A 12,500-nucleotide genomic window follows, 5' to 3' on the forward strand; every position below is an offset into this window, starting at 1 on the left:
CCACATTTCTCGAGCCGAGAGGCTGCCGCCTTGCGTCCTCACACGCGAAGAAGTAGTTGACAGAGCTGTAGCCTATTCTCCTCATTGGCCAGGAATAGTCTGATGTCAATAGGCTTCCTTGTTGCCTGCCCCTCCATGATGTACCGCTGGGAGAAGCCACGACGAAGTCTCTCCTGGGCTTTGATGGAGTCAGCATGATATGAATCAAGGAGAAGACAAAATTCTTCTTAGCCACCATCTGATCTAGCATCTGAAGGCATATCGCACCAAAAGTTGGTGGAGGTACACGTTCTAAAACACTTCGTCGTATTCTAAAACCGTCCAATCCTATTCTGGTAAAAATGATATGTTTTGCGGTCATTTTTTCCAGATCTGTGCTGTTTTGGCACCACACCATAAATATTATTGATGAATCTCCACTTTTCTACCGAATGATATATCCAGTTTGCAATATTTCGAAAGAAAAAAGAATCGTTTTCCGGAGCATTTATCAACTTTGCAATATTTATCAAATTTTATCCAATTTTTGATTAAACAGTCACGCAAAATGACAATAGAAATTTCCAACGTCTTTTCTCATAGAAGGTCAAAGAAAATGACGACGGAGAGTTCCAACGTCATTTTTAACAGAAGATCAAGCAAAATGACTGCGGAATTTCCAAAGTCATTTTTCTCAGAAGATGAGGCAAAATGACATCGGAAATTTCCAACGTCATTTTTACAGAAGATCATGCAAACTGATGGCGGAATTTTCCAACGTCAGCTTTGTCATAAGTAAAACAAGACTACCTGAAGTGAAGATCTTCAACTTTATTGTCTAAGGATGACCTTAACTCCCACGGACTAAAAACGAGATATTTCACACACTCATATTCTAAGCTTGAAGACAATTCACTACATAGACATGTAAAAGAAACAATATGAACCTCGTTTATGGGCTGCTCGTGGACAAGAGTTAGTCATTATTTAACGTCTTTTCAGGGAAAAAAATGTTAGTCATCTTGGTGAACAAGATGACTAACATTTTTTTCCCTGGAAAGACGTTAAATAATGACTAACTCTTGTTTTAATTGAAATGTAATTTTTATATACAGTATTATGACAAATAGAAAGCTACAGTTAGTCCCTTCAGTCGTTGCAAACCAACAGAGAAATATATCAATACTGAGGAAAAAAAGTTTTTTTTATGACAAAAATAATTCTGCTATTTGTCGTTAGCCACAGGCATGGCTCTTAATCGTCTGAGAACCATAGCACAAGTAAACCCGAGCTAATAAATACGAACATTGCCGGGTAGTCCCATTGAAATATGCAAATAGTTGTATTTGCTGCTAAGTTAACGGCACACGCTAATAATGCTACATTCGTGCTTTGCATCGACCAGTATCAAATCACCAATTCCAATCTGTAAAAGAATATGAAATGAAAGAAAATTTATTAGAGCTTCTTTTGGCTGACAATAAGTTGTTTTTTGTGTTTTGTTTTTTTTTTTTTTGTTTTTTTGTTTTTTTTAATGAAACACTCTCTCTCTTACCATCCTGCTTGAGAGGACGGTCACGGAGTTGTGAATAACAATTTTCTTATCTTCAATCGCTTCCACAAAATACCACTGGTTTCACAAGACTCCAAACTCCCGTTTGTCATTGTTATATTAGCTGGAATTCTTGAGTCGCCAAAAGAGTCAAAGTGCTACATAGGCTGAATGGATTTGCAGATGAACTTGTTGGTGACAGTTCATTTTTCCTCAAACCTTACTAACAAGCTAGCGTGTTATTCGCCCCTTTCGTGAAATTTCTGTTAAAATCTTATCTGAATGAATTTCTGTCAGTTAATTCAAATGTCAAGTAGAAACCAGAAAAGAACCGGAAATTAATGATTTAAGTGACCGAAAATTTAAAACTTGCGCCTCCAGTCCTGCTATTTAATAAACCCTCAGAAAAGGCAAAAGGCAAGTTGCTTTAGTTTTTTACTCAGTTTTTAAGCTGTAAAAGACTTCTTTCACATTAAGGCTGCTTTCGTGGATGAGAAATTAATTCTCCGCACTTAAAAACGCAGGTCACTTTATACAAGGTCCGCAAGCGCCGAACAAAATATTCAAAGAGATCGCCCTTTTATTTTGCAAAAGAGGAATACCCTTAAGAACTTTAAGTACAGAGCAACTAAAACTCTAGAGGGGAATAGAAAAACATTTGCGAGCCGTTGGAGTCGTGATTGGCTTGCAACATCAACCGCACTGTCGCATTCAAAAACTGCATGACACATGACACACATAGAAACTTGCCGCCCAGTTTCATATCACGACATTGATCAGAAACATTAACGAAATGGGACAACAGGACGTTGAAGTAGTTTCAAATGCACAATGATCCTTATTTCGTTGACGAAATTAGCGAGGAGAACTGAGCAGATTCGGCCATGTCTGCAAGTAGCCCAACGACGAATGACCTCCGGTTGAAGCCACACTGAGCCAACGTAAACGGTGAGTGATCCCAGTCCAAATACCAGTGAACTTTTTGAGACACCATTTGAAGACCACGAGAGAGACTACCCTTATAAATTAACCCTGGAACCAATTCAGGGCGTTAATTCTTTGCCGAATGAACGTAATGATATCGGTTGAATGTGTTCCCCTTGGAGATTGGAATCAGAGACGCAAGATGGCATGGCAAGTAAGTTGCCATGATTGACTTTCAGCTATTGCGCTTCCAGTGGACAAACGGAAAGATTGATTTGGAGAGGTTAGCTTAAAGGAAGATATCCAAACATTTTGTGGTTCAAAGTGTTTCAATCAAAGTCATAAGGAATGTTGGCCGTTGACAAAAAGGGAGCAAGTTATTCGAACCCCCTGAGACGTAGCTACAATTGCACTGTCATGGCTTTTAGACGATATGATGGTGTGATAAAGAAGAAACAGTGCGAGACAAGGTCAGTCGATGCCGATTCAACAGAAGCCATGATTCCACCGGTTGTCCAAAGATCGTCGGGCTCAGACTGTTATAGTTGAAAAAACTAGTTGTGGATCAGTTGGATGATACACTTAACTTGGAGGTGAGTTCAGATATAAAGGCGTATATATTCCCTTCAAGACTGAAATCCAGTTGTTAATAACCCCACAAGCCTACATTAACAGCTTTTGAAAATTTGAAAAACTGATCTGTAAACAAGACAAGATCATGTTCAAGAGACGACTATTTTGTTGCAAGTTTAAGACTAGATATAGAATAAAAGATAATGCGGGAGTTTCAAGAAATAGTGTTAGAATTTGGAATAGCTGATCTTGTGAAGTGCACCATTGGGCATTCAACATTTGCGAAAAAATGACGTTGTACATTTCCAAGGCCGTTTCGGGTATGCACATGCGCGAAATTTTGACGCTGGAAATTTCCATCGTCATTTTTGATTAAGTGCAAATTGGATCTTAAAGATTTGGTCGTTTGTGTTTGACGTTGGAAATTTCCTTGGTCGTTTTGAATTAACCTTAATTTTCATGTTGGAAATTTCCATGGTTGTTTCGAATTAACCTTAAATTTTGATGTTGGAGATTTCCATGGTCGTGCCTCTCGCAAAGTTGACGTTGGAAATTTCCGTGGTCAGTTTGTATCACCCTATAGTTTAGACGTTGGAAATTTCCGTGGTCATATTGTATCAACCCCACAGCTTTGACGTTGAAAATTCCCGTCGGCATTTTGCATTGCATTGGACTGATTTCAAACTTAGACGTTATGAATTTGAATGTGCAAGAACTCGTGCAACACTTATTTGCCTTTCTTGACAAAAAAATCAATCCACCTTCTTCAATTTGAAATATTTGGAACCGTTCTTCTCATTCTTGACATAAATTTATGTTTCTGGCAATAAATGAAAGAAACCTGTGAATTTCTTGCCAAGTGCTTTTAGCAAAAAACGATTATTTTAAAGCAAAATGTTCCATCTTTGTGTGCACCTCCACAGGACCGGCAATTCCGGTATGCGTTCTTGGTATTTTTACCACACTTAACTGAATGGAAGGTTGCCAAAAAAAAAACCGAACATTGAGCCTTTAAACCTTAAATAACCTTCTTTGTGTCAAACTTCCCAGTTTTCTTGGCACATTTTAATTGGAACTATCAACATCTTGCCAAAAATTAACGTTTTAGAATACCCCCGTTGGTTTTAGAACGTGTTGCGGTTCTTTAGGGCGTGGGAAAGTGCGTTGCCATCCTGGATGTAAAGGCTCCCGGTCGGATAAGGCACTTCCTCTGGGGCGTCTTCCATCAAATAATGAAGCATTGCAGCCTTGCTTGTCTTATTGAAGAAACTGTTAGCTGTGCCAAGGCTGTGGGGGACAGGGGTGAGAGAGTACCGCATCAGCTCGTCAAGGTCAATGAGATCATCAACTGAGATGCTGAGACTTGATGAGTAACATGAAAGCGAGGTCACTTTGCGCACGGTACTGGATAACCTGCAAAAAAATCAAGCGAGCAACGTTTTACAACTGTTGTAAGTTTAAATATCATAAAACAGTGTTAAATTGTAGTTATAGTAGGAATTTGGGGTCACATACCTTTCCCTATGAGGCAGCTTGACTGTCTTGTTAGGATCCTCCATGGTTTTCAGCTTCTACCAAGTGATTGGCTCAAAGAACAGCGTCTCAGAGCAGCCCTTCATGAACCGATCTCGTATAAAGAGTTCCTTGGCCTCTTTACCAACTGCTTCAGCACGGAGCACATCCAACTCCACCTCTGAAGAAACAGGATCACCAGATGCCAGGCTGTAGAGGTGGTCCTTGTCGACTAAGGAGAAAGGATTGAAGTTGCGTATAGCAGAGATGGTACCTTGAACTGCATCCTCTGACTTCTTTATCTCGGCTCTCTCTAGCTCGCGGTGTTTTCCGGCTTTCGGGCAGTCCGGTTCATCGATTAAGCCACACATCTCAAGTATCTTTTCAAAGTACTGAGCCCGAATTGAGGTTGTACGGCACCACCGCTGGTAAGCACCGAATATGGAAAAGAGCCCTTCGAATCCACCTTTAACATAACCACAGTTACGTAACCATCCATTAGAACGACTAAAACATACGGTACAAGCTAGATTTTATTATTGCGCCTGAAAATTATTTCAATAATAAGGTCCCTCTGTAGTAAGGCCCGTACAGTTACCTGTCCTAGGTTTTAGACGGATCTTTTTTTTTTCTTCTTAATTTTCTCGGACATTGAAGGTTTAGAATACTGTTCTTTTAGTAAGGTTATCATGTTAGCTTTAGTCTAGGTACCAAATAAGCAAATATAGTATTTCAGTACCAGAGAACTTCATGAATGTCTCCTCCATTGTCTTGTCGACTGCGCTGAGAGCACCGGGTATTAAAGACCGTGCTACTGCGATGCCACCCTTCATAAGCAGTTCCTTAGCTCCAGGATGAGATTTGTCAATATTTGTCAAGAAAACCTCCAGCCACACCAAGTACCTGTTTTGGGCCATAAGATAGAAAGTGTGTAACTATTCTACTAAAAATGCACAAATGCAAATTAAGAAGCTTTAAGTTGACAAGTGAATTATCTTGAGTAGTTTGGCCCGTCATATGCAACAAAGAGGTCAGCCATGTCCCCGTTACACCTGTGGAAAGGGGAAAGTTGTTGGTCTTCACCGAATCCTGAAACCTTAGTATGAGACGTGTATGTTCTATCACGCTCAGCCAGAACCTGGCTGTCTTTCCAAGGTGACCGTTGCGCACCCGGTCTTCATAGGATGCGTATCTCTTCAGCATGGTGAGCGTAGAGGGGTCCTGCAATGCGAGGTCGAGGTTTTCGTGATTACAGATCTGTCTTAGATTAAGCAGTGCCATAGGATTGAAGACCTCGGCATTCTCCTCCTCAGCTAATCTCTCAAATAATAACCTCTTCTTAGCTTCACAAACTGTTTTCAGGCAGAACAGGGCTTTAGTATATGCCTTTCCCTTCAACACGCCACTCAAGCAACCAGTGGTGACGAGCTCAGCCCCAGTAGCCTGAGCCCCTGCATTTATTACTTGTCACCATGCCCATATAATTCATTCCTGTGTGGAACGGCCCTTGTCTCACTCGAAATGAAACACCTCGTTTCCCTCGCCGGTAATGATCTGGGGAGTGAGGGAAGAGGGAACCTCATCTAGGGCCTTGGCTAGTGCTGTTTCAAGTTCTAAGCCAAGGTCATAGGTCTCACATTGACCCAGCCTACTGAGTATGGGTTTTTTCTTTGTTTTTTTGTTGTTGTTGCTTTTTTAAATATATCCACATTAATTAGTTTACAGGTTAATTTTAAACTATACATCGGAGCTATATATCGAAACCACGCTACCTATCTATAATAAACACAAAACATCTAAGCTATACGCACTATACACATTTCAACATATTACAATACTACAGTATTAGTTTAAGTTGGGAGTAGGAGGTGATAGTAGTAGTAGTAGTAGATTAACAATCTACGCCATTCCTCAGGGTTGGCACAAAAGAGACTAACAAGGAAATAATGATCAATAGGTGAGAGGTGTGCATGTTGTAGGTAAAAAAGCTGTTCAAAATTGCCATGTGAGTCGAGGAGGTTCGGAACAGTTATAATACCAACATCAATTAACTTTTGGTTGAAAACTGAGCGGGATTCAATGCAGATGAACCTATTGTTCCATAAAAATTGTTCATAAATCTCCAAGGCTGAGGAAGGGCTTACACAGTTTAAGGAGGCCCATGTCATAATGCACTCTTGTAAAATTTAGGAAGGGTTATTGATAATTTGGAATAGTTGAAATTGCAGTGAAACAAGAACTTACCACTTACTTTCCTTAAATGAAAATCCAAGAAATACTTCCAACTGGCTGCCTTTTGAGTTAGATACTTCTTTATACACATGATTTTTTGAGCGGAAATCATCGAGTTCAAGTCAGGCATTTTAAGTCCACCTTTTTCTATTTGGTTTATTAGAACCGCGCGTTTAACTTTATCTTTCCTTTCCAGACAAACGATAATAACAACGTGTTTATATTCTTAATAAACTCTTTGATACTTGAAATTAACGTCAGCCTATACAAGACCTTAGGTAAAGCAAACGATTTCATAATTTGCACTTTTCCAATCAGCGTTAATCCTCTCTTACTGAGTATGGTGGTAAGTTGCTTACTGCGATATAGGTGTCATACAGTGGTACAAAGAAGGATGTGCTTTGACAACTTCCACTCTCCCTTCGTTACAGCACAGTGGAGAAAAAAAAGACAATTAGAATGACATAAAACTACCATAATAATTTTAATGCATGACCTGTTACCAATAGCTGAGAACGTAATGGGAGAGGAATATGTTATACCTGGCCTATAGAGAGGACGATCCGTGCAGTCTTCTCAAACCTCTCCACATCTGCATCACCAGAGATGACATAGTTCAGGAACTTCACAAGGTCAGAAGGAATAAGTTCGTCTGATGACTTGACTTCCAGATCGTCGGCTGAAGGAGGCCATGGAAGTGGCTTTAACTCTTTAAATGCGGGCTGGATAGAACTGTGAAGGAGCAGAGCGACATCCTCGTACTTGTCTTTGGACCCAAGCTTATATGAGTAGACTACTGCATCCAGCAACGGAGATGCTAGCACTGTAGAGCAGGTTATAGGTGATACAACCTTTGTCACCTGGATAAACCTTAGCAAAGGCGATCCATTTAGAAATATCATGGTGCTCAAGTCGTGCTTTCAACTTTTCACTTCTGTACTCTGGATTGGCGAAGCCATTTTTCTCCAACTCTTGGATGTAGAGAACACGCAGAGATGCAAGCAACACGACTTTCTTCTGCTCAATGAATGATACAGTCTTGAATGTAGTCAAGTACAACAATGAATGCCTTCATATGTGCAGAGGCCTTGGGATCCTGATCTGTATCAGTTTTGTCACAGTTCGTGGCTCGAGCTTTATCACGCAGGTATTTGGCGTACTTCAGGTTAAATGATTTGCGACAGGACGGGTGGAACTGCGCCTCTCTCACAAACAGGTCTTCGCCTTGCACCTTGCGATGAAGACGGCTATTACCTAGTTCAAGGGCTCGAGGCTCAATCTGTTTCCAAGTAGCCTCGTTTAGAGCCCGTCCTTGTCCTTGAACACTGGGAACTTGATGCATCGCTCTGTCTTTTCACACGATTTCAGTTCAAGCTTTTCACAGAAAATACATTTTGGAGGAAACAGCCCAATGGCAGACCAGAATGTTAATTTACCAGGAGAGGTTGCTGTTGAGGCTCTATCATCAGGTGTTATGTTACACTTCAAACGATCCTGGCCTTTAGTAAACGTTTGGTAACAACCTCGGTGGTTACATAAGTCGCTTGTGACGAATATTATGAAATTGAGAGAGCTTCTCAGTGGCAGATCCCTTAACATTACTGAGTGACGTAAAATCGCCATGCTGAATACCACTCACATGTAAAATACAACGAGCAGCAGGATACTTCCGATGAAGTTCTTGTCTATCAGCGTGATTACGTTTGCGTTTCATATCTTTTGAATTCTATCACATCGTTTTCTTGAACGATATTCGAGCGGTTTACAGCCTTATGAATGCAGTTCTTTACGAATCATAAACAAGAATTTACGTACTTCGCCATGTTGGATTTAATGAGAACTACTGCGCGTGTGCCGTGTCTTTAGTCACCATGCCCCATTCCATTCGCTCTAAATTTACTGGGGATTCGTGGCAGCTTTTGTAAACTTTTTTGACAAAAAGTTTTGAAATGCTAGAGGTTTCTTTTCTGGAAAGGATTACCTAAAATAACAAAAAAAAAAAAAAGGGGATTTTTTTTTGTTTTAATTAATATCGAAATGGTGTTGAATATTAATTGTACATTATCCCCATTTTACATATTTTTTGAGTTTTAATTTATTCATAAGTTAAAAATAACATTTTTGACTGCCTGTTTGTGGAAAAATTAAATGTTTGGTGTCCAGATCAAAGGTGATTGCCCATTATAGACTTGCTCAGAAATCCAAGATGGCCGCCAAGATGGCCGCCATGAAGGCCGCAGAAACGAGGCCTTGGGACAATATTTCGAGGTGGGAACATAGAAACATGCTTACTAGATATCTTGAGGATTACAAAAAAAGCAAGTTAGAAAAATATATCATATGGGTGCATGGGAGGCCCATGTCCCTACTTGACTACATATTTTTCAATTTCTTTCCCTTTACTTTCATAAAAATAGAGCAGAATTATATTATCTTCCTCATCTATTTGAAAAGTGCGGACCTACGAGGAAACACCCAGAGATTTAATTTCACATAAACCACACTCCAGAAGATGAGGAAGACGGCAATGCATTCGATTTCGAGACAAATTGGTAGCAAAATATGAAACTGAAAAAATAATCAGTAAAAAAGACTTCTTAAGAAAAAAATGGATACTGTCTCCTTCTCTTTATTAGCGCTCTGTTCCTGACATTATGCCACTTTTTTTAATTGCATGTTTATTTATTTATTTATTTATTTATTTATCGCTCAGTAGTTGCCGTTGTTTGTCGGTAAGCAGTGTAAGTACTGCTCTGTTAGTGTAAGTATCGTATTGTAAGTAGTTTCTAAGTACTTGAGTTCCTTATTTACCATTGATGAAAGTAAATTTGTGTAAATGATGTAAGTAATTGTGTAAGTAGTGCTCTTTTTGTTGAAACATATTTGTTTAAAAAATAAATAAATAATAAGTAAATTAATTAATTAAAGACGGCAATGCAGAGAAGACAAGAGAGTCTAACCATTTGCAGATATAATTACAAAGGCAGCACTTCCTCCTCAGTTATTTAACCCTTTAAGCCCCGAGGGGTTCCCCATTGACGAGTAAAATCGTCTGGCGTTAGACAGAGTAAAATCTATAAGTGCCATTTGGCACTATCGGGGCTGAAAGGGTTAAACAGGGACATAGTTTTTTCACGCTGTTAGCTTAACCCTTTAAGCCCCGAGGGGTTCCCCATTGACGAGTAAAATCGTCTGGCGTTAGACAGAGTAAAATCTATAAGTGCCATTTGGCACTATCGGGGCTGAAAGGGTTAAAGACCCTGAATGTTGGTCCAGCCGGAGTTGAACTCACGACCTCCAGCGTAACAGCCCGGTGCTCAACCAACTAACCCCTCAATGGTTTTTTTCATTCTTGGAATAAGCAATTTATTACTTAACTTCAAGCGAGAAATGAAACAAATTTTGATGTGGGCAGATTTTCGCGCGAACGTCCTTAAGCAATGGTTCCCAGTTAGTACATCTTTTTTAGGAAAAAAAACAAGCAGGTTGTTCATCGGCCTTGGTTAGTTCGCATAAGGAAAAACTGTGCCCTCGGTCTCGAAACAGTGAATATATATACATATTTATTAAATTTTCAGCCTCGGATAATGCATTTCTCGTGCTCTGATTGGTTCACTCAATCTCGGTTATCAGCTGATATACCTTAGTTTGACCTTATTTGGTCAATTATTGCGATAAGCGTTGCCAAGCTAAAAGTTTTTTTTTTTTCGCGGGAAAGCGAAATTTCTAAATGAATAAAGAAAAAAACGTTTTTGAGGAAAGTTTGGATCAATTTCGATATTTAAAAGTACGCGAAAGGTAAGAGATGTCTTTGTTATAATGAGCCTCCATGTGTCTGACAATAAGGTTTTACTCAACATCGCATTGGTTTTCATCAAGTTTTTTCGATTTCGCTCGGATTCTTCGAACTTTCTAAACTTCTGGCCTCAGTTGTTCAAAGGATGGATCGCGTTATCCACCGGATAAATGACTATCCAGCGGATAAACACTAGCAAAACCAATTGAGTTATCTACTGGATAGTGATTTATCCTGTGGATAGCGCTATCCATCGGTTGAACAACTGGGGCCCGGAGTTTACGGAATTTAATAAAACAATTACTCCATTGGCGCTCGCTGGATATCAGACTGATTATAGCCAACTCATATCCAACGCGCATATGGAATAATTGTTAAATATCTCAGATAGTACGCGCGCTGTGTTTGGCTAAATTAGCGAGCCGTATTCTACGGTACGGCCCGATACTTTGAGATTTTGATAAAACATTCTCTGGCAAGATTTTCATGCCATTTATGTTTAACTTACATAAACTTGTACAACTGTTTGTTTCTTGCAACCAACGTTCCAAATAGCCAAGGAAATTCATTCGTTTTTTGGCAGTTGAATCTTCTGCTTGAATTCAACTTTTTTTTTTTTTCTCGCGCACTTGATTATCTCAGTAATATAAATACCTTATATTACTAACGTTGTTTTCTCGCTTCGTACTGAAAGTTATGGATCCTCGTTTTTCCCATTGATTTGTGGCGGGAGACGGAAAAAAAAATCGGTCCGTAACTTATAATTACAATACGGACCTCCAAGGTGATAAGAGGTTGGAAATGTGGAGAGATTTTTTTGGTAGATTTATATATAATAATTCATCCGTTTGCACGCGTCTTGTGGTTCTTATGTCACTACGTTGATATAGTTTATGGAAATAAGACTAAAATAGTATAACCTACCCCTAAACTCCAGCTCTATCGTTCTCCGTGTACACTTCATTTGAGTGTGAGACCAACAAGAGTAATTTCCAGAATCTTTTCCTGTGGCATTTTGGATGAAGAACTTGCACACTTTGCTGGCCTCACTACCGACACCATTGTCAGAACCTCCGCAATCGTGTAAAATTTTCTTGACGTCATTGAAATAGTATTGTATCCAATATGGCATGTCGTTGAATTCAGGTACCTTCTTTGATGAATTACTGATACAAGCTATAGTTACGTTGTAGCCTGTCGGTAGGATGTTGTCACCAGGAAATTCGAGGGTTCGGAGTTCCACTGTGGGGAGAGATGGGTCTGTGAAAAATGTGATTTTAACATTTCAAATTAGTTTTTTGTCCTCTAAGGAGGGTAGTACTCTCGAAAAAATACATTATTGTCTTTTATATCATCTCCTCCAGCAAAAACTCAACACGGAAAATCATAAGCATCATATGATGCCAGAGCAGTGTTTAGGGAGCTCAAGGGGCCTATCACCTCAGCAAACTTTATTTATTCTCTAAAATAGTCCCAAATATATCGCGTTGTTTTTATTGAAAATTCACTTTTATATTCGCCGGAAAAGCTGTCATAGCTAGATCCATGACAAAGCATTGAAGGGGAATGGCTGGTTCGATACTGAGTTGCCGTCACAAATTACTTAGCATCAGGGCTGTTTTCATAGAACTATCGCAGTGCAAAGCAATTTGTTTCGTCAACCATGTATTAAACCCCTTCCTCTTCCTTGCGCGGCTGTAGATCAAATTGCAACTAGATTTATTCAACTGCTTAGGAGCCTCTAAAATACTGAATTTGAAGGAGAGAGAGTTTAGTGAACCAAAGCAGTAGTATTAAACAAGTGCAGAGAATTGTTAACAAAAAGGGTTTTTTTTTTAATGTGAATATTACTTTGAGTAAGAACGACGGCCACGAGAACGTTCTCTAAAAACATCATTTTCGTTATTGAACTAGTTTGCGACTTCTCCAAGT

The 12,500-nt window shown here is 39.5% G+C and overlaps 1 protein-coding gene and 2 pseudogenes across 1 annotated transcript in view; all 3 read right to left on the reverse strand.

The window, feature by feature from the left end:
* LOC138059631 (uncharacterized) overlaps nt 1-4,405 on the reverse strand; it is a 5,567-nt pseudogene extending 1,162 nt beyond the window's left edge.
* Nucleotides 1-12,500, reverse strand: part of LOC138060135 (fibroblast growth factor receptor 4-like) — a 69,468-nt gene that overhangs the window by 34,664 nt on the left and 22,304 nt on the right. The window contains exon 3 of the mRNA XM_068905851.1: nt 11,493-11,828. Coding sequence (XP_068761952.1) covers nt 11,493-11,828 — 336 coding nt within the window. The remainder of the gene's footprint in view (nt 1-11,492; nt 11,829-12,500) is intronic.
* Nucleotides 4,600-7,674, reverse strand: LOC138059632 (uncharacterized; annotated as a pseudogene).

The sequence above is a fragment of the Montipora capricornis genome, chromosome 8 (assembly GCF_036669925.1).
Source record: "Montipora capricornis isolate CH-2021 chromosome 8, ASM3666992v2, whole genome shotgun sequence".
Taxonomy (NCBI): Eukaryota; Metazoa; Cnidaria; class Anthozoa; order Scleractinia; family Acroporidae; genus Montipora; species Montipora capricornis.